Below are 27,511 nucleotides of genomic sequence, written 5' to 3'. Positions count from 1 at the left end.
ATATATATATGTAATATATATACATACATATACATATATATATATATATATATATATATATATATATATATATATATATATATATATATATATATATATATATATATATATGTGTGTATTTGTGAGAGCAAGTTTTGTAATTGTAGTGGATAGTTTAGACGTCAAATGATAACAGAGAAGGAAATATGGTAACTCGATTTGCGATATGTCAATGCTTTTGCTGACAAAGACAGTCTTTTACTGTCTTTGATTCGCCAAGGTTGGAGAATGCTCCACCCATGGGAACACTAGAGGTATCTGTCGAAACATCGCCCCTGAGTTTTAGCGTTCTTTTTTTTCTAATTACATCTCTATGCCGTCCGGAAAACTTGAAGGTTAAGTTCAGATTGTTTGTGTCCATGTTTAGAACGTATCGTATATGTAGACATCCAGTAGAGTAGAAATGTACTAATTTCATTATGACTATTTGAACCTCGAAGTTGATTAGTCAGAAATTGCATGATAACTATCGGTAATATTCTGGTAACTGTTTAGCTGAGATTGAATCCCTTTGTAGGAAGGGTCTGGCCCAAGATCCCTCCCTTGCAACTAACCGATGCAGGTTTATTTTCAAACGGATTTCAGTCTTGATCTCTCGTTATCTTAGTATCTCAAAGACTTTAAAGAGTAAGGATGGAAAAACAGAAGAACTGAGCTAAGGATAAAAGATCGCACCCCTTCCCCAACGTCATATCTGTTACCACGGTTCCGCAAACAAATTGGATAACAATGGCCGCGCAATGAAGAAACCTGAAAATAATAATAATAATAATAATAATAATAATAATAATAATAATAATAATAATAATAATATTAATAATAATAATAATAATAATAATAATAATAATAATAATAATAATAATAACAATAATAATAATAATAATAATAATAATAATAATAATAATAATATTAAAAATAATAATAATAATAATAGCATATAACATCAATAAAAATTAAATCAGCATTCTAATAATATCATGAAAGGTCACCTAAAATAATTTCCCGAACAAGGTGTTTGGATCTAATATCAGGGGATATAAGGATTGAGAATAAGAGAATCAAGAAAATTCTTTGAGATATACAAATGTCACAAATTTATCCTCATGAAGGAATTCGATAAAAATGAATTCTGAATTGCAATGGATATCCCATCTAAAAAAAATTCCATTCTTACTCTTAGGAAACTGAAGTTAAATGATAAACTGAAAAACTTGCAATTCATATTCATAGAATATCTGAATGCAGTTATTTCAATATATGCTTTGCAGGTGAACAAATGAATTGGGTTTCATACTAATAGCTATCATTTAATTTTCATACAAAACTATATTGGCAGTAAACAGTATAATTGACCTTAAAGCTGGATGCATTACTAGCAAATCTATTCTGGCCTCTATCTTGATTCATCTTTCATTGCTAAATTTATTTAGCTGCTGTTTTGTTTAGGATTTTTCAAACAGGAAAATTTTCTTTTTTCAAAGCATCGTTTAAGAGATTGATCTTTACTTTTTTATTGACGAGGAAAATCTGAAATTATATATCAAATTTCGTAAACATAATTTCTTGAAGCTTCCACTTTGTCTTACTATTTATTTATTTATTTTACTATTATTATTTTATATATATATATATATATATATATATATATATATATATATATATATATATATATATATATATATATATATATATATATATATATATATCAAAACGTCTCCATTCTTTAAGTCAGATAATGATCCTGTCTGGAATTTGATACTCATAATTAAATGAACCTTCTTCACTTCATTTCCTCGATGACTAATTCAGTCTTGAAATTTAAACTTGGAAAATTTGGAATATGATTGCATTCTCAAAATATACCAATATATCAATTGTATAATGTTCGTTACTCGTATATGAATTATCTGAGATTAGAATGAATAACAATAGTTTTATTTTTCTATTTATATCCAGTTCTCTTTGACAAAATCGGGATTTTTTTTTTTTTTTTGCTAGCGTCACAAGTTGGTTAAGGATAAATTTAAAATAGTATATATGCAACAAAAGATTCAACAGACGTTTTAAAAATTCCTCTATTGGGTCAGATATATACATATTTCTTCCCTTATACGAGCTATGAGTGTTGTGTCTCCGGAGGTCTCTTAAAACACTAGTAAAGTGTTAGTGATCATAATGGTGCATTAGTGATTGACCCACTAGTTGTTGTTGGGTGTTCTTTTTTATTGTAAATATGAACATAATTCTAATGTTTTCCAATAATGTATATCAGTAAAACATACCCTCTGTTCATGAATGTGAACATTCGAATGAATTTTTTATCTCTTTTTCAATATAAGATTAGCAAGCATTCGAAAAAATACTTGGTATATATATTTTCATTGTTGGAGACCAATTCCATTTTATTTTTACTCATGCAGGAAAGATGACTTTAGAGATTAATGATCTGAAAAAACTTTTGATTATTAAGTGACTATTGATAAAGTTGGTGAAGGACAGACACTAGTTATATCTGTTGAAAGACTTCTAAAAAATTACTGATTTGCTTTAATGCTCTCAATAGAAAATTGAAACTTCACTATTATTTTTTTAAGGAATTATAATGTGAGAGTATATCATGAACAAATGATTCATATTGTTAGGTGTGGCTGATAAAAGTGATACACATATTATTATAATGCTCTCATTTATTTAGATTCAGGAGGAAAACTAGAAAACTTTCATTTCTTCTTTCTTAACCATAAACTCGGCCTCCTCCAAAATGACCTCCACCGAAGTGTCCACCGAAACCTCCACGGAATCCGCCATGATGGAATCCAGGATCAGCTTCGGGTTCGGGCTGAGCTACAGGGCTCCTCTTTCCACGGTATCCTCCATAGCCACCACCGATTACACCAAATCCACCAAAGTTACCTCCATGATGGCCACCAAATCCAGAGAATCCACGGTGGATTCCTCCAAAGTGACCAGGATCTGCTTCAGGTTCTGGGTCGGCAAGAGCCTCGGGATTGGCTTCAGGCTCAGCTACAGGGCTCCTTTTTCCACGGTATCCTCCATAACCACCACCGATTCCACCAAATCCACCAAAGCTACCTCCATGATGGCCACCAAATCCAGAGAATCCACGGTGGATTCCTCCAAAGTGACCAGGATCTGCTTCAGGTTCTGGGTCGGCAAGAGCCTCAGGGTTGGCTTCAGGCTCAGCTACAGGGCTTCTTTTTCCACGATAACCATGTCCACTTCCAAATCCATGTCCTCCAAAATGACCACCAAAACCACGATGGAATCCGCCTCCAACGTGACCTGGTTCAGGACCAGCTACAGGATTAGCTGAAACCAGCCCAAGAAGGACCACAACAAAGGTGGCCAGAATCATCTAAAATAAAAGTATAAGTAATGCCATTACTATCATACGTAAATCCGTATTATAGTAATCATAAAACTAATTATCATGAAAGAAATGGCTTATTTTTTCAGTCTGTGATAATATATCTATTTTAAAAGAAATCTATGACTTCATTTAAACAAGACACATCTAAGTTATTATTTAAGAAATCTGATACTTGCTTTAGGTATTGTCATTGGATGGAAAATAAAATTTTAGATTAAAAACACAACTCATAAAATGTATGAAATTAAAGAAACAATTACATGATAGTACATTATTCATATTTCTAATGTTCTAATCAAAGTCCATTCCATATACCTGCCTTCTAATATCAAGACTGAATTGAAAATGACACTCACACGGGAGATAGTCAAGTTGTGCCTAGAATCACACCATACAACATATCTGATAAGTATTGAAACAATGACACGTATTGGAATTAAGTTTTTCTATATTCAATATTAAGTTGAACAATGTTTTGTCAGTATAAAACTATAATTGTGTTTGATCAATTTCATTATCTCCTAATTTGAATTAAAATATGATTCAGGGTAATACTGTAATATCGTAAACCCTTATTGGATTTATAATTAAAGAGAATTCATTATCACTAGTCCAATTTTTACAAATTAGGAAAGATAGCTAATGAATGTGTGCATGTGTGTCTGCGTGTGTTTTCTCACCTTAGACATCATGGTGTGTTGCTGAGAGCCAACTGTGGCGAGAAGGACTCAAGAATCTCTTTATATACTGACTGAGGGAAGGCAAATGTCCTTCGCACAGCTCTACTGATCTTACGTCATCGTTTTCAAGCAGCAAAAACCTTAAGAATAATGATTCTCTAATTTCGTACTTTTATTCTGTTTCGATATTTCATTTTTGCATCACAACTCTCATGTTATGGGTATGCTGATTGATGCATAAAGTATGAGGCATAATAACTAATTATGACAAAAGCTTAAAATTTATCAAAAAAAAAAGAAGAAAAAAAAAAGATATACAGATGAGATTTTTTACATTACTGTTATGTTTCTTCCTTGAAAACATAAAAATTTAACTACATTTAAACTTGCACTCAGATGGAACCTACTAGAAAGCGCTCAAATATACACGCATATATATATATATATATATATATATATATATATATATATATATATATATATATGTATATATATATATATATATATATATATATATATATATATATATATATATATATATGTATATATATATGCATATATATATATAGATATATATATATATATATATATATATATATATATATATATATATATATATATATATATATATATATATATATACATATATATATATGTATATATACATACATACATATTATATATGTACATATATATATGTGTGTATATATATTTATATATATTGTATTTATACATATATATATATATATCTTAAAATATATATATATATATATATATATATATATATATATATATATATATATATATATATATACATATACATATATATATATGTATATATATATATGTATATATATATATATATATATATATATATATATATATATATATATATATATATATATATATATATATGTGTGTGTGTGTGTGTGTGTCTGTGTGTCTGTGTGTGTGTATGCTCTCCACATTATTACCACATATTCAAATTACAAAATTGACTTTAAAGCCATTCAATACTACTAGATTTTAAAGTTCCCACATTTGTTCTATGCTTAACATTCAGTACTAAGATAGGTAAAGAAATCTCTTTTGTTCCAAGAGAGAGAGAGAGAGAGAGAGAGAGAGAGAGAGAGAGAGAGAGAGAGAGTTCAGTTATTCAGTTAGGACAGAATTGTTAATATTGTCCCCATGCTAAGGTTGTCCCACTTTGGCTTGACTGTATTGAATTCTATTGTAGAATAATCCCATCTGTGAATTTTTGGGGTAACTTTTAGGCTTTTGGCATATTTAGTTATCGTGTCTAACACTTTGTGCACTTTTAAGCCTATCCAGAACATGGAAATTGAATTACAGAGAATAAATATCGAAGGATAGTGAAAAGTATGACAACGGAGAATCATTGTTATGGTTTTCGCTGATTGAAAACGATGACGCAAGATCGGTAAGGCTGTGCGAAGGACATTCGCCTTCCCTCAGTCAGTATATAAAGAGATCCCTGAGTCCTTCTCACCACAGTTGGCTCTGAGCAACCCACCATGACGTCTAAGGTAAGAAAACATCATACACGCACACACACACACGCACACACTCATTAGCTTTTTTTCGGAATTTGTAAAAAGTGGGTTAGAGCTGATGAAATCTCTTCAATTATAAATGGCTTAAGTTGGTATGATATTGTTGTATTACCCTTAATTATATTTCCATTCGAAATAATTTAGAAGAAAATGAAATTGATTAAACACCGGTATTGAATTATACTGATGAAATATCAGACAACTGGATATTCAATAGAGAAAAAAATCTCTTCATTATTTATCCTTGTTTCACTTCTTATCATATTTGATTTTTAAAGTGAAAATCTTATGGATCTCAGAAAATTAAAAGTAGGAATTTGTACAACATTTTCTTATTGGTTCTTTAATTTCATACATTTTGTATGCTATTTTTTTTTTTATCTAGAAATATATTTTTCATTTAAAATGAATACATAAAGCAAGTATTAGATTGCTTATGAAATAATTTGGATACGTATTTAAATGATGTCATAGTTTTTTGTTAACTACATATTTTATAACTGACTGAAAAGAATAAGCCATATTTGTTATGATAATTTGCCTATTTACGTGTGATTATAAGGCATTTCTAATATGTTTATTGCAGATGTTTCTTACCACCTTTGTTGTGGTCCTTCTTGGGATGGTTACAGCTGATCCTATAGCTGATCCTGAACCAGGTCACGTTGGAGGCGGATTCCATCGTGGTTTTGGTGGCCATTCTGGTGGATTTGGTGGTAATTTCGGCGGACATGGATTTGGAGGTGGACATGGCTATCGCGGGAAAAGGAGCCCTGTAGCTGAGCCTGAAGCCAACCCTGAGGCTCTTGCCGACCCAGAACCTGAAGCAGATCCTGGTCACTTTGGAGGAATCCACCGTGGATTTTCTGGATTTGGTGGCCATCATGGAGGTAGCTTTGGTGGATTTGGTGGATTCGGTGGTGGCTATGGAGGATACCGTGGAAAGAGGAGTCCTGTAGCTCAACCCGAACCCGAAGCTGAGCCTGGATTCCATCATGGCGGATTCCGTGGAGGTTTCGGTGGACACTTCGGTGGAAGTCATTTTGGAGGAGGCCGAGTTTATGGTTAAGAAAGAAGAAATGAAGGTTTTCAAATGTTCTTATTGAATCTAAATAAATGAAAGTATTATCAAAATATGTATATCACTTTTATTAGCCCCACCCAACAATGTGAATAATTTTTTCACGATCAATTCTTACAGTATAATTCCTTGAAAAAAATAATAGGGAAGTTTCATTCTGTGGTCACCCCTCCAAAAAAAATCTAAAATTCTTTTTTCAATTGAGAAATTTGAAGGAAATAATTTCTCTTTTAAAAGTAATTCAACAGAAAGAGCTAGTTACTGTCCTTTACTAATATTCTATATTGGTGGTTACTTAATAATAAAGATTTATAACAGATTGATAATCCTTAACGTCATCTTCCCTGCATGAGTAAAAAAGGACGAAATTTGTTTCTAAAATATATAACGAAAATATATATTCAAACGATTCATTGAAATCTTGTCATATTCTATATTGATTGATAAACAATAAGAAATACTAAAATAATATTTGATTATAATTTTAACTTTCATGAACACAGTATGTTTTAGTGATATACATTGTTGGATAAATTTAAATTATGTTCATATTTAAGAAAAAAAAAATAAATAGAACAGTAATAACAACTAGATCGTCTATCTCTAATGCACAATTGTGACCACTCGTTAACTTCATTCTTTTGCCGAGAAAATTCTCTCCTGCCAAGACACTTTACTAATTTTTATCTTCACCTCTAACCTTTTACACCAAAATTCATTAGCCGTCTTTAAATTACATTTTTTATCAATAATTCTGTCATAACTGTATAATTGAGCTCTCTCTCTCTCTCTCTCTCTCTCTCTCTCTCTCTCTCTCTCTCTCTCTCTCTCTCTCTCTCTCTCTCTCTCTTACACACTGACACACATTAAACTATATCTAAGGAATGACCTCAAATCATTCTGAGCTCAACGATTAATTTTCTGCACTCAGCTCGGTTCTGCTGTTTCCCTTCTTTACTGTTATCAGCCTTTGGGATACTGAGGTAACGAGAGATCAAGGTTAGATACCTTATGAAAATAAATCCTACATCCCGTGGTTGCTGGGGAGGGATCTTGGGCCAGACACTTCCTTCAAAGGGACTTAATCCCAGCTGAACAGTCAACCGAATATTAGTAATAGTAATCAGGCTATTTCCCATGAATCAACTACGAGGTTAAAATGGTCATGATGCAATTAGTGCATTTCCACTGGATTTTTAAATTTCTTTAACTGAAGATTGAAAAATTGACTTTTAATCAACGTAAGTAGATAGAAAGTAAATGACTAGATAAAGAAGAGGAAATAAATACAAGTCAGTTAAGACAAGAAAACTTGAGTGGAACAAAGAAAGAAATTTCTTGCAATTAATATTAAAATAAAGAGTTTAATCATCACCAAAAATAATGAAAAGAAACATAAAAAATGAAAAAGTTCTATAAATGAAATCGTGTCAAGTCGATGGAAACGTTAAAAATCCGAGAATTTCAAATATGTGGTGATAATTATAGAGTCATTTCTGTTTTCCCTGATCGAATGTAATGTTTTTTTCTTTTTGGGTAATTTTTGTGAATTTTTTTCCTATGGTTTTATGTCCTGACAATACAATACTTTTTGCATTTCACTTACACGAGGACGACTTGCCTCGTTTGAAATGATAATATTTTTCTCGTGTATTTCCTTCTCTCCTTTATTGCATTTCTTCTTATTTTTATTCCGTGATCTGTAAACGATATGAATTTAAAACAGCCCTAGGACTTGTAGCTTCCTGTTTATCCAACTAGGATTGTAGCGTAGCTTGTAATAATAATAGTAATGATATATACACTCTTAACAAGGTTGCCGAGGGCAAAATAGTTAACCATCATATTATATCTAACACGTGTACATAGGTGATCTATGTGTTTATACATGTTTTGGCCATGGAGAATTGAATATTTCATGGTTGAATTGTGTAAGTGAAGCAAAAGTCTTGAATTTTGAAAATGGCTAACAAAATACACAACACTGAATATACAGTTTAACATTACTTCTAATATGCTCTAAATAATGCTGTACTATTTTCTATAAGATTTGACATATTGAATGTTTACTAGTTACCAAAAAAAAAAAAATAAAAAAAAAAAAATATAAAAAAAAAAATAAAAAAAAGTGTGCTTTCTGTTTCAACTGAATGGCTGAAAACCTGAGGAGCAGAAGTTGGTCTGAAACATATTTCGAGAAATGTAAAATATGCCAGCAACATAAAGACTGTTAGGTAACCATTATTGAGAATGGACGACAGCACATCCTTCACGCAACAATAATTAGAGAAGATAATGTTCATAGAAGGCTTCTGCTTGGAAACACTTCACAGTTTCTTTACCACAAATGACTTATAAGAAGTATACTCTAAAAAAAGACCAATCATAACTACAGAACAAAAACAATCGGCATGTACTTCAATTGATAATAACAGTAGAGTAACTTATGATGAGAATAGAAAGAGGTATACCAGCACAAGGACTAAACCACGAGAGTTCCATAACACTTCTGACATTTACTCAAAATTATGTGTTTTATGTGGTCAGATTAAAAAAGTTTCGCAACTCACAAAGATCAAGAGCAGAAATCCCTCTGTAAGTCACTGTCTACTATCAAGGCGAACTGTAGACACGGACATGTGATTTATAAGCCATCCAATCTAATTTTGGATCAAACTTGTTATGTTATAAAAACTGCATCAAGAACCTTCATCCAAGTTGAAGGCATTTTATGAATTGATAGTTTCTGTAGATGCCCATTTAGTCATGGATGTTGGATATGCTATTAATGATCTAAAAAATCTTGTTAATATCTGATTGGCTGTGACTTAGATTGCACATTCTATTATTATTATTATTATAAGCTAAGCTACAACCCTAGTTAGAAAAGCAAGATGCTATAACTCCAGAGGCTTCAACAGGGAAAAATAGCCCAGTACGGAAAGGAAACAAGGAAATTATGAACACATTACAGAGAAATAATATAACCAAAATATAATATTTTGAAATATGTAACAACATTATATTAGATCTTCCATATATAAACAATAAAAACTTAGTAAAACCAAGAGGAAGATAAATGAGATAGAACAGCGTGGCCGAGTGTACCTTTAAGCAAGAGAACTCTAATCCAAGGCAGTGGAAGGCCGTGGTACAAAGGCTATGACACTACCCTAGACTAGAGAACAATGGTTTAATTTTGGAGTGTCTTAAGCCTAGAACTGCTTACCATAGCTGAAGAGTCTCTTCTACCCTTACAAAGAGGATAGAAGCCATTGAACACTTGCAGTGCAGTAGATAACCCCTTGAGTGAAGAATTGTTTGGTAATCTTAATGTTGTTATGTATATGAGGACAAAACAGAATGTGGAAAAAATATGCTAGACTATTCGGTATACGTGTAGGCAAAGACAGAATGAACCTTAACCAGAGAGAGCGATCCAATATAGTACTGTGTGGCCAGTCAAAGGACACTATAACTCTCTCGCTGTAGTATCTCAACGGGTGGCTGGTAAGTTAAACTGTAGCATGGTCATCCTTTTGGTATAGAAGACTGATATATATATATATATATATATATATATATATATATATATATATATATATATATATATATATATATATATATATATATATGCGTGTATATGTGTGTGCTTGTTAGTAGGTTGCATCTGTTTGCATGTTTATATGTAGTTGTAATTGTGTGTTTTCAATGGAAAAAAATATACCGGTAATGTAAACGATCTAGTCTGTGTATTTTTCTTGGTAAATTTCAAGCTTTTGGCATAATCAGTTATCATGCCTCACACTTTATGCATAAATCGGCATAACCATAACATGAGAATTGTGATGCAGAAATGAAATATCGAAACAGATAAAAGTATGAAAATAGAGAATCATTATTCTTAAGGTTTTTTTTCTGATTGAAAACGATGACGTAAGATCGTGAGAGCTGTGCGAAGGACATTTGCCTTCCCTCAGTCAGTATATAAAGAGATCCCTGAGTCCTTCTCACCACAGTTGGCTCTGAGCAACACACCATGATGTCTAAGGTGAGAAAACATCACACACGCACATACACACGCACACACTCAGTGCAATAAGGCTTTAAAATATTAAAATATTACCCTGAATCATATTTAAATTCAAATTAATTTAAGAGTTAACGAAATTGATCAAACGCAATCATATTTTTATACTGACAATAGATTGTTCAACAAAACATTGAACATGAAAAAACGTTAATTCCAATATATGTCATTGTTTCAACGTTTATCAGATATGTTGTCTGGTGTGATTCTAGGCACATTTTGACTCTCTCTCGTGTGAGCGTCATTTTCAATTTAGTCTTCTTATTAGAACCTAGGTAAATAGAATAGACCTTGATTGGAACATTAAAAATATGAATGATGTACTATCATGTAATTGGTTCTTCAATTTCATACATTTTGTAAACGGTGTTTTTAATCTAAAATTTTATTTTCCATTCAATGACAATAACTAGAGCAAGTATCAGATTTCTTAAAAAATATCTCAGATGCGTCATTTTTAAATGGAGTGATAGATTTCTTTTGAAATAGATTTATTATCACAGACAGAAAAAAATAAGCCATTTATTTCATGATAATTTGTTTTATGATTACTACACTTACGGATATTCATATGATGATAATGGCATTCCTTATATTTTTGTTGCAGACGATTCTTGCCACCTTTGCTGTGGTCCTTCTTGGGATGGTTGCAGCTGATCCTGTAGCTGATCCTGAACCAGGTCACGTTGGAGGCGGATTCCATCGTGGTTTTGGTGTCCACTCTGGTGGATTTGGTGGCCATTTCGGCGGACATGGATTTGGAGGTGGACATGGTTATCGTGGAAAGAGGAGCCCTGTAGCTGAGCCTGAAGCAAACCCTGAGGCTCTTGCCGACCCAGAACCTGAAGCAGATCCTGGACACTTTGGAGGAATCCACCGTGGATTCGCCGGATTTGGTGGCCATCATGGAGGTAGCTTTGGTGGAATCGGTGGTGGCTATGGAGGATACCGTGGAAAAAGGAGCCCTGTAGCTCAACCCGAACCCGAAGCTGAGCCTGGATTCCATCATGGCGGATTCCGTGGAGGTTTCGGTGGACACTTCGGTGGAGGTCATTTTGGAGGAGGCCGAGTTTATGGTTAAGAAAGAAGAAATGAAGTTTTTTTAGTTTTCCTCCTGAATCTAAATAAATGAGAGCATTATTTATATCACTTTTATTTGCCACCCCAAAAATATGAATCCTTTATTCACGATAAACTCTCGGAGTATAATTCTTTAAAAAATGATAGGGAAGTTTCATTCTGTGGTCGTCCCCTCCAAAAAAATCCAAAATCTATTCTCAATAGAAAGCCAAAGTAAATCACTTCTTTTTGTAAAAGTAATTCAACAGAAATAGCTATTGATTGCTCTTCACCAACATTCCCTATCAATTGTCACTTAATAATCAAAAGTTAGGTCGGATTATTACTCGCTAACATCATCATCCTGCATCAACCAAATGGCGATGCTAGCAGGGAAATCAAAAAGGACCAGAAAATAACGATTTTGCGAAAAAATAAAATAGATATGAATAATAAATAGAATTATTGTTATTCAATCTAATCTGAACTAATAAGAGAAAAAGAAATATTATACAATCGAAAGATATTCCAAATTTTCGAAGTTTATATTCAAAACTGAAATATTCATCAAAGAAGAATGGAGACGATTTAATATACCAGAAAAAAAAGAATAAATAAAGGAGACAAAACAGAAGCTTCAAGAAATTATGTTCCCGAAATTTGATATATGATTTTAGACTTACATTGTTATAAACAAAACTAAAAATCTATCTCTTAAACGGTGCTTTGAAAAGGTAAAATTTTCATTTTTAAAAAATCCCAGACAAAACAGCATCTAAATAGCATTGAAAGATAAACCAAGAAACCGGTCAGAAAAGCTTTGATATAGCTTTTAAGTCAATTATACTCGCTACTTCCAATATAGCTTTGTAAGATAATAAACATACTTCACAAGTGGGGATGACAATTATTGGTATGAAACTCAATTCATGGATTCACTATAAGAGATTAATGGAGTGCCATACGTGGATGAGATCATGTTGGGAGACAGATGGAGATTGTTTGGGTATGTTCTTCGCACTCCCAAAGAGAGATTAGTTTGGCAAACTTTCAAATGGTGTCCACAAGGCAATAGAAGAGTTAGAAGACCCAGATATACATGGCTGAGGACCTGAAGTATGCAGTAGAAGAAGATAAATGGAGAAGTATTGATTTAAAAGCTCAAGATAGAGACGCTGTCGAAATTTAACCGAGGTCCATTGAGTCACTATGCGTAGGAAGGGAATATTATTATTATTATTATTATTATTATTATTATTATTATTATTATTATTATCATCATTATTATTATTATTATTATTATTATTATTATTATTATTATTATTATTATTATTATTAGCTAAGCTACATATCCATTTAGAAAAGCAGGATGCTAAAAGCCTGAAGGCTCCAAAAGGGAAAATAGCCCAGAGAGGAAATTATATAAGGAAACAGATAGAATAGCGTCCCTGAGTGTACCCTCAAGAAAGAGAACTCTTACCCAAAACAACGGAGAACTATGGTACAGAGGCTATGACACTACCTAACACTAGAGAACAATGGTTTTCTTTTGGAGCGTCCTCCTAGAAGAGGTGCTTACCATAGACAAAAAGTCTTCTGTATATCTACCCTTAAGGACTGGAAATTACTGTGCAGTAAATAACCCCTTAAGTGAAGAAGAATTTTTCTGTTTTGTTAGTGTTGCCAAGTGCATGAGGAAATAGGACAGGCTAGACTATTTGCGTTATATGAAGGTAAATAAAAAAAAGGGACTCAAAATAGTACTCTTATAAAATACATAACATCCAATAACTCTCTAACAGTAGTATCTCAAAAGGTGTCTGGTGCCTCGGCCAACCCACTACGTCTCCTTTCATTAACATTCGCATTCATTAATTGCAATTCATTTCCGTACTGCCTTACTCCCTAAAAGAAATATCACCAGAGAAAAAGTTCCAAAACTGAAATCATTTCTCTTTAAGAGAAATGGTAGAAATCAGAGATCTTTAAATTACTGATCCAATGTCAAGTTTTATCTTTTTGGATCTTTTTTATTAACTTTTTTCTTCTGTCTTTACGACCTAACAATTCAATACTTTTTGCATATCACTCACTTGAGGACGATTTGCCTCCTTCCAATTGATAATAGCTCCATATTTTTCCTATTATTTTTCCTATCTGCTTCCTTCTCTCCTTTATTTAATTTCTTCTTAATTTCTTTCTGTGATTTATAGACGATATCAATTATAGACCACAGATAATGATAAATAAAGCTTTAGTGCATCTTTCTATCTTTCACTTTCAACTTTATCATCCTACAAAATCTTTTAATTTTAAATGTCTGTGTCTTCTCTTTACAATCGTCAAACACCTAATTCCGCAGACATCAGCCACTTCACATTTCAATCATGGACGCTATCAATCGTTTTCTCATACACCTCTCGTCCTCGTTGACTTTATTCATCTGCCAAGAAAATCCTAAATAACATCAAAGACTCAATTCTCTCTTGGTAAGACACTTCATTAATCTTCATCTTCATCACTAACTTTTTACACCACAATTCATTAGCCGTCTTTGAATTACATTTCATATATCAACAATTCAGTCTTAACTGAATAACTGAGCTCTCTCTCTCTCTCTCTCTCTCTCTCTCTCTCTCTCTCTCTCTCTCTCTCTCTCTCTCTCTCTCTCTCTCTCTCTCTCTTCTCTCTCTCTCTCTCTCTCTCTCTCTCCTCTCTCTCTCTCTCTCTTACATTAAACTCTATCCAAGCAATGACCTCCACGTCATTCTGAACTCAACAAGGTTGTAACGCCCGTTTGCATGATCAGATCAAAAATAGATCATTTGCCAAAAGTCAAAGGATTCGAGTCGAAAGGACTTGACAATCGCTGAACGTCCATCAGTTACTTCGCCAAACACTTACACACTCTCTTATCTGTTGGACAGAAATGGGATCCTGGATCATATTCCTTATCAAAAGGATGGTTGGCTGTCATACAAATTTATATTTTTTTGTAAATTATTCTACATTCAATTTCTGTCTTATCATTTTTATTCTGCATATTTATCAGTCTAAAAAACACACACACACACACACACACACACACACACACACACACACACACATATATATATATATATATATATATATATATATATATATATATTTAAAAGAGAGAGAGAGAGAGAGAGAGAGAGAGAGAGAGAGAGAGAGAGAGAGAGAGAGAGAGAGAGAGAGAGAGAGAGAGAGAGCATTTTAGCTTCCCACTTTCCTTACGTCCACCTTTTTGTGAAATATATCTGGTAATTGCAAAAGCTACAAATATTCCAAAAATTATGCTAATTATATATTGAGGTTAGCATCACGCAGATTTTGATAGATGTTGGAACAACAGCATTTAAAAGAAAGTAATTTAAAATATATTTTTTGAAGTCTATTAAATTTCTACACTCAGCTCGGTTTTCCTGTTTCCCTTCTTTACTGTTATCAGCCTTTGGGATACTGAGGTAACGAGAGATCAAGGTTAGATACCTTTTGAAAATAAACCTTCATTCGGTGGTTGCTGGGGAGGGATCTTGGGCCAGACACTTCCTCCAATAGGACTTAATCCAAGTTGAACAGTTACCCGAATATTAGTGATCGATATCGAGTAATTCCCCATGAATCGACTTCGAGGTTGAAATGATCAGAAGGAAAATTAAAAAATGGACTCTTCAAAGGAAGTAGAAGGAAAATAAATGATTAGATAAAGAAGAGGAAATAAATATAAGTCAGTGAAGACAAGAAAACTTGAGTGGAACAAAGAAAGAAATTTCTTGCAATCAATATTACAGTAAAGGAGTTTAATCATTACCAAAAATCATGAAAACTAACATAAAAAATGAAAAAGTTCTATAATTGAAATCGTGTCAAGTTGATGGAAAAGTTAGAAATCAGAGAATTTAAAATACAAGATGATAAGTATAAAGAGTCATTTCTTTTTTCCCTGATTGAAAGTAATGTTTTCTCTTTTGTGGTAATTTTTGTGAATTTTTTCCTATGGTTTTATGTCCTAACAATACAATACTTTTGCATTTCACTCACATGAGGACGACTTGCCTCGTTTCAAATGATAATATTTTTCTCATGTATTTCCTTCTTTCCTTTATTGCATTTCTTCTTATTTTTATTCTGTGATCTAAAACGATATGAATTAAAACAGCCCTCGGACTTATAGCGTCCTGCTTATATAAGTAGGGTTGCAGCGTAGCTTGTAATAATAATAGTAATGATATATACCCTCTAAACAAGGTTGCCGAGGGCAAAATAGTTAACCATCATATTATATCGAACACGTGTACATAGGTGATCTAGGTGTTTATACATAATGTTTTGTCCATGGAGAATTGGATATTTCATGGTTGAATTGTGTAAGTGAAGCAACTGTCTTGAATTTTGAAAATGGCTAACAAAATACACAACACTGCATATACTGTTTAACATTACTTCTAATATGCTCTAAATAATGCTCTACTATTTTCTATAAGATTTGACATATTGAATGTTTACTAGTTACTAAAAAAAAAAAAAAAAAAAAAAAAAAAAAAAAAAAAAAAAAAAAGTGTGCTTTCTGTTTCAACTGAATGGCTGAAAACCTGAAGAGCAGAAGTTGGTCTGAAACATATTTCGAGAAATGTAAAATATGCCAACAAGATAAAAACTGTTAGGTAACCAGTATTGAGAATGGACGACAGCACATCCTTCACGCAACAATAATTACAGAAGGTAATGTTCATAGAATGCTTCTGCTTGAAAACACTTCACAGTTTGTTTACCACAAGTGACTTATAAGAAGTATACTCTAAAAAAAGACTAACCATAACTACAGAACAAAAACAATCGTCATGTACTTCAATTGATAATAACAGAAGAGTAACTTATGATGAGAATAGAAGGAGGTATACCAGCACAAAAACTAAACCACGAAAGATCCATAACACTTCTGCCATTTACTGAAAAATATATGTTTTATGGGGTCAGATTAAAAAAGTTTCGCAACTCACAAAGTCAAAGAGCAGAAATCCCTCTGAGAGCCACTGTCTACTATCAAGGCGAACTGTAGACACGGACATGTAATTTAAAAGCCATCCAATCTAATTTTGGAGGACACTTGTTATGTTATAAAAACTGCATCATGAACCTTCATCCAATTTGAAGACATTTCATGAATTGATAGTTTCTGTAGATGCCCATTTAGTCATAGATGTTGGATATGCTATCAATGATCTCAGAAATCTTGTTAATCTACATGGCAGTGACTTAAAGTTCACATTCTATTATTATTATTATTATTATTATTATTATTATTATTATTATTATTATTATTATTATTATTATTATTATTATTATTAGTCACTAAGCTACAGCCCTAGTTGGAAAAGCAAGATGCTATAAGTCCGAAGACTTCAACAGGGAAAAATAGCCCAGTACGGAAAGGAAACAAGGAAATGATGAACACATTACAATAGAAGTAATATAACCAAAATGAAATATTTTGAAATATGTGAAAACATTAAATTATATTTTTCATATATAAAGTATAAAAACTTAGGAAAACCAAGAGGAAGATAAATAAGATAGAACAGCGTGCCAGAGTGCACCCTTGAGCAAGAGAACTCTAATCCAAGGCAGTGGAAGGCCGTGGTACAGAGGCTATGAAACTATCCCAGACTAGAAAATAAAGGTTTGATTTTAGAGTGTCCTCCTAGAAGAGCTGCAAACCATAGCTGAAGAGTTTCTTCTACCCTTACAAAGAGGATAGAGGCAATTGAACACTTGCAGTGCAGTAGATAACCCCTTGAGTGAAGAATTGTTTGGTAATCTCAATATTGTCAGTTGTATGAGGACAAAAGAGAATGTGGAAAAAATATGCCATACTATTCGGTGTACGTGTAGGCAAAGACAGAATGAACCTTAACCAGAGAGAGCGATACAATGTAGTACTGTCTGGCCAGTCAAAGGACACTATAACTCTCTCGCTGTAGTATCTCAACGGGTGGCTGGTAAGTTAAACTCTAGCATGGTCATCCTTTTGGTATAGAAGACTGATATGTATATATATATATATATATATATATATATATATATATATATATATATATATATATATATACATATATATATGTATATATATGTATATATGTATATATATATATATATATATATATATATATATATATATGTATATATATATATATATATATATATATATATATATATATATATATATATATATATATATATATATATGTGTGTGTGTGTGTACATATATATATATACATATATATATATATATATATATATATATATATATATATATATATATATATATATATATATATATTTATATATATATATATATATATATGCGTGTATATGTGTGTGCTTGTTAGTAGGTTGCATCTGTTTGCATATTTATATGTAGTTGTAATTGTGTGTTTTCAATGGAAAAAAATATACCTGTAATGTAAACGATCTAGATTGTGTATTTTTCTTGGTCAATTTCAAGCTTTTGGCATAATCAGTTATCATGCCTCACACTTTATGCATCCATCAGCATTACCATAACATGAGAGTTGTGATGCAGAAATGAAATATCGAAACAGACAAAGTATGAAAATAGAAAATCATTGTTGTAAAGGTTTTTTTCTGATTGAAAACGATGACGTAAGATCGTGAGAGCTGTGCGAAGGACATTTGCCTTCCCTCAGTCAGTATATAAAGAGATCCCTGAGTCCTTCTCACCACAGTTGGCTCTGAGCAACCCACCATGATGTCTAAGGTAAGAAAATATCTAACAAGTAGATACACACGCCCACACCCATTAGCCATCTTTCTTAATTTGTAAAAAGAGGACCAGAGATAATGAACTCTTCTCTTCAATTATAAATGCAATAAGGCTTTAAGATATTAAAATATTACCCTAAATCATATTTAAATTCAAAATATCTTAAGGGATAACGAAATTGATCAAACGCAATTATATTTTCATACCGATAAAACATTGTTCAACTAAATATTGAACATAAAAAAGGCTTAATTCCAATATATGTCATTGTTTCAACGATTATCAGATGTGTTGTCTGGTGTGATTCTAGGCACATTTTGACTATCTCCAGTGTGAAGGTCATTTTAAATATAGTCTTCATATTAGAGCCAAGGTAAATAGAGAACTCTTACCCAAAACAACGGAGAACTATGGTACAGAGGCTATGACACTACCTAAGACTAGAGAACTATGGCTTACTTTTGGAGCGTCCTCCTAGAAAATGTGCTTACCATGGAGAAAGAGTCTATATCTACCCTTAAGGAGTGGAAATTACTGTGCAGTAAATAACCCCTTAAGTGAATAAGAATTTTTCTGTTTTGTAAGTGTTGTCAAGTGCATGAGGAAATAGGACAGGCTAGTCTATTTGGTTATATGAAGGTAAATAAAAAATGAGCCGTAACCAGCAAGGGACCCAAAATAGTACTCTTAGAAAATACATAACATCCAATAACTCTCTAACAGTAGTATCTCAACAGGTGTCTGGTGTCTTGCCCAACCCACTACGTCTCCTTTCATTAACATTTGCATTCATTAATTGCAATTCATTTCCATCCTGCCTTACTCCCAAAAAGAAACATCACCAGAGAAAAAGTTCCAAAACTGAAGTCATTTCTCTTTAAGAGAAATGTTAGAAATCCGAGATCTTTAAATTACTGATCCAATGTCATGTTTTCTATTTTTGGATTTTTTTTCTTAACTTTTTTCTTCTGTCTTTACGACTTAACAATTCAATACTTTTTGCATATCACTCACTCGGGGACGATTTGCCTCGTTCCAATTGATAATAGCTCCATATTTTTCCTATTATTTTTCCTATCTGCTTTCTTCTCTCCTTTATTTAATTTCTTCTTAATTTCTTTCTGTGATTTATAGACGATATCAATTATAGACCAAAGATAATGATAAATAAAGCTTTACTGCATCTTTCTATCTTTCACTTTCAACTTTATCATCCTACAAAATCTTTTAATTTTAAATGTCTGTGTCTTCTCTTTACAATCGTCAAACACCTAATTCCGCAGACATCAGCCACTTCACATTTCAATCATGGACGCTATCAATCGCTTTCTCAGACACTTCCTGTCCCTCGTTGACTTTATTCTTCTGCCAACAAAATCCTAAATAACATCAAAGACCAAATTCTCTCTTGGTAAGACACTTCACTAATCTTCATCTTCACCATTAACCTTTCACACCACAATTCATTAGCCGTCTTTGAATTATATTGCTTATATCAATAATTCAGTCTTAACTGAATTACTGAGCTCTCTCTCTCTCTCTCTCTCTCTCTCTCTCTCTCTCTCTCTCTCTCTCTCTCTCTCTCTCTCTCTCTCTCTCTCTCACATTGAACTCTATCCAAGCAATGACCACCACGTCATTCCGAACTCAACAAGGTTGTAACGCCCGTTTGCTTGATCAGATCAAAAATAGATCATTTGCAAAAAGTCAAAGGATCCAGTCGAAAGGACTTGACAATCGCTGGACGTCCATCAGTTACTTCGCCAAACACTTACACACTCTCTTATCTGTTGGACAGAACTGTGATCCTGGATCATATTCCATATCAAAATGATGGTTGGCTGTCATACAAATATACATTTTTTTGTTAATTAATGTACAATCAGTTTTTGTCTTATAATATTTATTTTGTATATTTATCATTCTAAACACACACACACACGCACACACACAAACACACACACACACACACACACACACACACACACACATATATATATATATATATATATATATATATATATATATATATATATATATATATATATATTTAAGAGAGAGAGAGAGAGAGAGAGAGAGAGAGAGAGAGAGAGAGAGAGAGAGAGAGAGAGAGAGAGAGAGATAGATAGAGAGAGAGAGAGAGAGAGAGAGAGAGAGAGAGAGAGAGAGAGAGAGAGAGAGAGAGAGAGAGAGCATTTTAGCTTCCCACTTTCCTTACGTCCACCTTTTTGTGAAATATATGTGGTAATTGCAAAAGCTACAAATATTCCAAAAATTATGCTAATTATATATTGAGGTTAGCATCACTTGGGTTTTTGATAGATGGTGGAACAACAGCATTGAAAAGAAAGTCATTTAATATATTAATTTCAAAGTCAGTCAGTCTATTAATTTTTTACACTCAGTTCGGTTCTCCTGTTTTCTTCTTTACTGTTATCAGCCTTTGGGATACTGAGGTAACGAGAGATCAAGGTTAGATACCTTTGGAACATAAATCTTCATTCGGTGGTTGCTGGGGAGGGATCTTGGGCCAGACACTTCCTTCAAGGGGACTCAATCCAAGTTGAACAGTTACCCGAATATTAGTGATAGATATCAAGTAATTCCCCATGAATCGACTTCGAGGGTGAAATGGTCAGAAGGAAATTAGTGCATTTCTACTGGATTTTCAAATTTTTTAACTGAAGATTAGAAAATTGACTTTTCAAAGGAAATAGAAGGAAAATAAATGACTAGATAAAGAAGAGGAAATAAATACAAGTCAGCGAAGACAAGAAAACTTGAGTGGAACAAAGAAAGAAATTTCTTGCAATCAATATTACAGTAAAGGAGTTTAATCATTACCAAAAGTCATGAAAAGTAACACAAAAAATGAAAAAGTTCTATAAATGAAATCGTGACAAGTTGATGGAAAAGTTAGAAAGCAGAGAATTTAAAACACATGATGATAATTATAAAGAGTCATTTCTGTTTTCCCTGATCGAATGTAATGTTTTTTCTTTTTGGGTAATTTTTGTGAATTTTTTCCAATGGTTTTATGTCCTGACAATACAATACTTTTTGCATTTCACTCAAACGAGGACGACTTGCCTCGTTTCAAATGATAACGTTTTTCTCATGTATTTCCTTCTCTCCTTTATTGCATTTCTTCTTATTTTTATTCTGTGATCTATAAATGATATGAATTGAAACAGCCCTCGGACTTGTAGCGTCCTGCTTCTCCAAGTAGGGTTGCAGCGTAGCTTGTAATAATAATAGTAATGATATATACACTCTTAACAAGGTTGCCGAGGGCAAAATATTTAACCATCATATTATAACTAACACGTGTACATAGGTGAACTAGGTGTTTATACATGTTTTGGCCATGGAGAATTGGATTTTTCATGGTTGAATTGTGTAAGTGAAGCAACAGTCTTGAATTTTGAAAATGGCTAACAATATACGCAACACAGTATTTACTATATAACATGCCTTCCAATATGTGCTAAATAATGCTGTACTATTTTCTCTAAGATTTGACATATTAGATGTGTGCTAGTTACCAAAAAAAAAAAAAAAATGCTTTCTGTTTCAACAGAATAACTGACAATCTGAAAGGTATTCCACCGAAGAACGGAAGTTGGTCTCAAACATATTTCGAGAAATGTAAAATATGCCAGCAAGATAAAAACTGTTAGGTAACCAGTATTGAGAATGAACGACAGCACATCCTTCACGCAACAATAATTAGAGAAGGTAATGTTCATAGAAGGCTTCTGCTTGGAAACGCTTCACAGTTTGTATACCACAAGTGACTTATAAGAAGTATACTCTAAAAAATGAATAATCATAACTACAGAACAAAAACAATCGGCATGTACTTCAATTGATAATACCAGTGGAGTAACTTATGAGAATAGAAAGAGGTATACCAGCATAAAGACTAAACCACGAAAGTTCCATAACACTCTTGACATTTACTCAAAAATATGTGTTTTATGTGGTCAGATTAAAAAAGTTTCGCAACTCACTAAGTTAAAGAGCAGAAATCCATCTCTAGGCCACTGTCTATTATCAAGGCGAACTGTAGACACGGACATGTGATTTATAAGCCATCCACTCTAAATTTGGACCAGACTTGTTATGTTATAAAAACTTCATCAAGAATCTTCATCAAAGTTAAAGGTATTTCATGAATTGAATGTTTCTGTAGATGCCCATTTAGTCATAGATGTTGGATATGCTATTAATGATCTCCGAAATCTTGTTAATATCTGCTTGGCAGTGACTTAGATTGCGCTTTCTATTATTATTATTATTATTATTATTATTATTATTAGACAATAAGCTACAGCCCTAGTTGGAAAAGCAAGATGCTATAAGTCCAAAGACTTCAACAAGGAAAATAGCCCAGTACGGAAAGGAAACAAGGAAATGATGAACACATTACAATAGAAGTAATATAACCAAAATGAAATACTTTGAAATATGTGACAACATTAAATTAGATTTTTCATATATAAACTATAAAAACTTAGGAAAATCAAGAGGAAGATAAATAAGATTGAACAGCGTGCCAGAGTGCACCCTTGAGCAAGAGAACTCTAATGCAAGGCAGTGGAAGGCCGTGGTACAGAGGCTATGACACTACCCTAGACTACAGAACAATGGTTTGATTTTGGAGTGTCTTTCTCCTAGAAGAACTGCTTATCATAGCTGAAGAGTCTCTTCTATCCTCAAAAAGAGGATAGAGGCCACTGAACACTTGCAGTGCAGTAGATAACCCCTTGAGTGAAGAACTGTTTGGTAATCTCGATGCTGTCAGTTGTATGAGGACAGAAGAGAATGTGGAAAAAATATGCTAGATTATTCGGTGTACGTGTAGGCAAAGACAGAATGAACCTTAACCAGAGAGAGCGATCCAATGTAGTACTGGTCTGGCCAGTCAAACGATCCTATAACTTTCTCGCTGTAATATCTCAACGGGTGGCTGGTAAGTTAAACTCTAGCATAGTCATCCATTTGGTATAGAAGACTGATATATATATATATATATATATATATATATATATATATATATATATGTGTGTGTGTGTGTGTGTGTGTGTGTGTATATATGTATATATAGAGTATAATTTATATATATATATATATATATATATATATATATATATATATATATATATATATATATATATATATATATATATATATATATATATATATTTATATGCGTGTATATGTGTGTGCTTGTTAGTAGGTTGCATCTGTTTGCAGGTTTATATGTAGTTGTAATTGCGTGTTTTCAATGGAAAAAAAATGTACCGGTAGTGTAAACAATCTAGTCTGTGTATTTTTATTGGTAAATTAAAAGCTTTTGGCATAATCAGTTATCATGCCTCACACTTTATGCATCAATCAGCATAACCATAACATGAGAGTTGTGATGCAGAAATGAAATATCGAAACAGAATAAAAGTATGAAAATAGAGAATCATTATTCTTAAGGTTTTTTCTGATTGAAAACGATGACGTAAGATCGTGAGAGCTGTGCGAAGGACATTTGCCTTCCCTCAGTCAGTATATAAAGAGATCCCTGAGTCCTTCTCACCACAGTTGGCTCTGAGCAACCCACCATGATGTCTAAGGTAAGAAAACATCACACACACACATACACACGCACACACTCATTAGTCATCTTTCTTAATTTGTAAAAAGAGGACCAGAGATAATGAATTCTTCTCTTCAATTATAAATGCAATAAGGTTTTAAGATATTAAAATATTACCCTGAATGATATTTAAATTCAAAATAATTTAAGAGATAACGAAATTGATCAAACGCAATTATATTTTTATACTGATAAAACATTGTTCAACAAAATATTGAACATAAAAATAGGTTAATTCCAATATATGTCATTGTTTCAATGATTATCAGATGTGTTGTCTGGTGTGATTCTAGGCATATTTTGTCTATCTCTCGTGTGAAGGTCATTTTAAATATAGTCTTCATATTAGAGCCAAGGTATATAGAATGGACCTTGATTAGAACATTAGAAATATGAATGATGTACTATCATGTAATTGGTTCTTTAATTTCATACATTTTGTGAACTGTGTTTTTAATCTAAAATTTCATATTCTATTCAATAATACCTGAAATAAGTATCAGATTTCTTAAAGAATAACTTAAATGCGTTTTGTTCAAATGAAGTGATAGATTTCTCTTAAAATAGATATATTATCACAGATAGAAAAAATAAGCAATTTATTTGGGTAGTTTGTAGCGCTACGTCCAAGCGTCCTAATTTGTTTATTATCGCTCCGACTGTTATCTTGTATAGAATAAAAACGTTTGGAAATGGTCTACAGATCTTAAATATGTTGTGTAAAGTGGGGTTCCGGGGGGGGGGGGCGCAGCCCCGTGGGTAAGGACACGGCTTTTAGCATAGGTTAGGTGGGTTTTATAAGTTAGCTTCTCCCGTCGTACTCGTAGGTAAGGAAACTGATGCGTTAGGGCAGGGGTGGGGGTGGGGGGGGTCCGGGAGGGCAAAGCCCCCCTGGGTAAGGATATGGCTTTTAGCATAGGTTAGGTGGGTTTTTTAAGTTAGCTTCTCCCGCCAAAATCGTTTTTAGAACGACGGCCACAGATCAGAATATTCCCGTTTTCTACGGGATCTGGCCGTCACCCTACAAACGCTCCATTTATTTCATGATAATTTATTTTATTATTACTATACTTGCAGATATATGTGAGATAATAATGGCATTACTTATACTTTTATTGCAGATGATTCTTGCCACCTTTGCTGTGGTCCTTCTTGGGATGGTTGCAGCTGATCCTGTAGCTGATCCTGAACCAGGCCACGTTGGGGGCGGATTCCATCGTGGTTTTGGCGGCCACTCTGGTGGATTTGGTGGCCATTTCGGTGGACATGGATTTGGAGGTGGGCATGGTTATCGTGGTAAAAGGAGCCCTGTAGCTGAGCCTGAAGCCAACCCCGAGGCTCTTGCCGACCCAGAACCTGAAGCAGATCCTGGTCACTTTGGAGGAATCCACCGTGGATTCTCTGGATTTGGTGGCCATCATGGAGGTAGCTTTGGTGGATTTGGCGGTGGCTATGGAGGATACCGTGGAAAAAGGAGCCCTCTAGCTCAACCCGAACCCGAAGCTGAGCCTGGATTCCATCATGGCGGATTCCGTGGAGGTTTCGGTGGACACTTCGGTGGAGGTCATTTTGGAGGAGGCCGAGTTTATGGTTAAGAAAGAAAAAATGAAGAATTTTTTAGTTTTCCTCCTGAATCTAAATAAATGAGAGTATTATGAAAATAAGTATATCACTTTTATTAGCCACACCCAAAAATATGAATCATTTATTCACGATAAACTCTTGGAGTAAAATTCTTTAAAAAATGATAGGGAAGTTTCATTCTGTGGTCAACCCCTCCAAAAAAATCCAAAATCTATTCTCAATAGAAAGTCCTAAAGTAAATCACTTCTTTTTGTAAAAGTAATTCAACAGAAATAGCTAGTGATTGCTCTTCACCAACATTCCCTATCAATTGTCACTTAATAATCAAAATTTAGGTCACATTATTACTCGCTAACATCATCATCCTGCATCAACCAAATGGCGATGCTAACAGGGAAATCAAAAAAGGACCAAAAAATAACGATTTTGCGAAAGAAAACTAGGTATGAATAAAAAACAGAATTATTGTTATTCAATCTAATCTGAACTAATAAGAGAAAAAGAAATATTATACAATTGAATGATATTCCAAATTTTTGAAGTTTACATTCAAGACTGAAATATTCTTCAAAGAAATGAAGTGAATCTGGTTCATTTTATTGGGAGGTTCAAACTCCAGACAGGATCATCGTCTGACTTAAAGAATGGAGACGATTTAATATACAAGAAAAAAAAAAAGAATAAATAAAGGAGACAAAACAGAAGCTTCAAGAAATTATGTTCCCGAAATTCGATATATGATTTTAGATTTACATTGTCATAAACAAAACAAAAAATCTATCTCTTAAACAATGCTTTGAAAAGGTAAAATGCTCATTTTTAAAAAATCCCAGACAAAACAGCATATAAGTAGCACTGAAAGATAAACCAAGAAACCGGTCAGAATAGCTTTGATTTAGCTTTTAAGTCAATGATACTCGCTACTTCCAATATAGCTTTGTAAGATAATAAAATTGCTTCAAAAGTGGAGATGATAGGTATTAGTATGAAACCCAACTCATGAATTCACTATAAGAGATTAATCGAGTACCATACGTGGATGAGATCATGTTGGGAGACAGATGGAGATGGTTTAGATATGCTCTTCGTACTCCCAAAGAGAGATTAGTTCGGCAAACTTTCAACTGGTCTCCACAAGGCAATAGAAGAGTTAGAAGACCCAGATGTACATGGCTGAGGACTCTGAAGTGTGAAGTAAGAGAAGATGAATGGAGAAGTATTGATTTAAAAGCTCAAGATAGAGACGCTGCCGGAATTTATCCGAGGTCCATTGAATCAATATGCGTAGGAGGGATTATTATTATTATTATTATTATTATTATTAGCTAAGCTACATATCCATTTAGAAAAGTAGGATGCTAAAAGCCTCAAGGCTCCAACAGGGAAAATAGCCCAGAGAGGAAAGTAAATAAGGAAACAGATAGAATAGTGTCCCTGAGTGTACCCTCAAGAAAGAGAACTCTTACCCAAAACAACGGAGACCTATGGTACAGAGGCTATGACACTACCTAAGACTAGAGAACAATGGTTTTCTTTTGGAGCGTTCTCCTAG

The 27,511-nt window shown here is 33.1% G+C and overlaps 3 protein-coding genes across 3 annotated transcripts in view; 2 read left to right on the top strand and 1 right to left on the bottom strand.

Annotated features, from left to right (window-relative positions):
* Positions 1 to 2,730: 2,730 nt before the first annotated feature.
* LOC137643658 (uncharacterized) overlaps positions 2,731 to 27,511 on the bottom strand; it is a 95,040-nt gene continuing 70,259 nt past the window's right edge. The window contains exon 3 of the mRNA XM_068376374.1: positions 2,731 to 3,294. Within this exon, the coding sequence (XP_068232475.1) occupies positions 2,774 to 3,294 (521 nt within the window). The 3' untranslated portion in view covers positions 2,731 to 2,773. The remainder of the gene's footprint in view (positions 3,295 to 27,511) is intronic.
* Positions 6,275 to 6,753, top strand: LOC137643656 (uncharacterized). The gene has a single exon (XM_068376372.1). It carries the CDS (start codon positions 6,307 to 6,309, stop codon positions 6,751 to 6,753), a length of 447 nt encoding a protein of 148 aa, XP_068232473.1. The 5' UTR covers positions 6,275 to 6,306.
* LOC137643654 (uncharacterized) lies at positions 10,805 to 25,970 on the top strand. Its single transcript, XM_068376370.1, has 3 exons — positions 10,805 to 10,816; positions 11,463 to 11,874; positions 25,570 to 25,970. The coding sequence occupies exons 1-3, from the start codon at positions 10,805 to 10,807 to the stop codon at positions 25,968 to 25,970; spliced, it is 825 nt and encodes a 274-aa protein (XP_068232471.1).

This window comes from Palaemon carinicauda, chromosome 7 (assembly GCF_036898095.1).
Source record: "Palaemon carinicauda isolate YSFRI2023 chromosome 7, ASM3689809v2, whole genome shotgun sequence".
In the NCBI taxonomy this organism is placed as follows: domain Eukaryota; kingdom Metazoa; phylum Arthropoda; class Malacostraca; order Decapoda; family Palaemonidae; genus Palaemon; species Palaemon carinicauda.
This window is presented reverse-complemented; position numbering and strand designations above follow the sequence as displayed.

Excerpts from the sequence above, each read along its gene's own strand:
- LOC137643656 (XM_068376372.1), top strand. The coding sequence starts at position 6,307 with ATGGTTACAGCTGATCCTATAGCTGATCCTGAACCAGGTCACGTTGGA.
- LOC137643654 (XM_068376370.1), top strand. Across the intron at positions 11,875-25,569 it reads ATTCCATCATGGCGGATTCC|GCCACGTTGGGGGCGGATTC; the intron begins GTGGAGGTTTCG and ends ATCCTGAACCAG.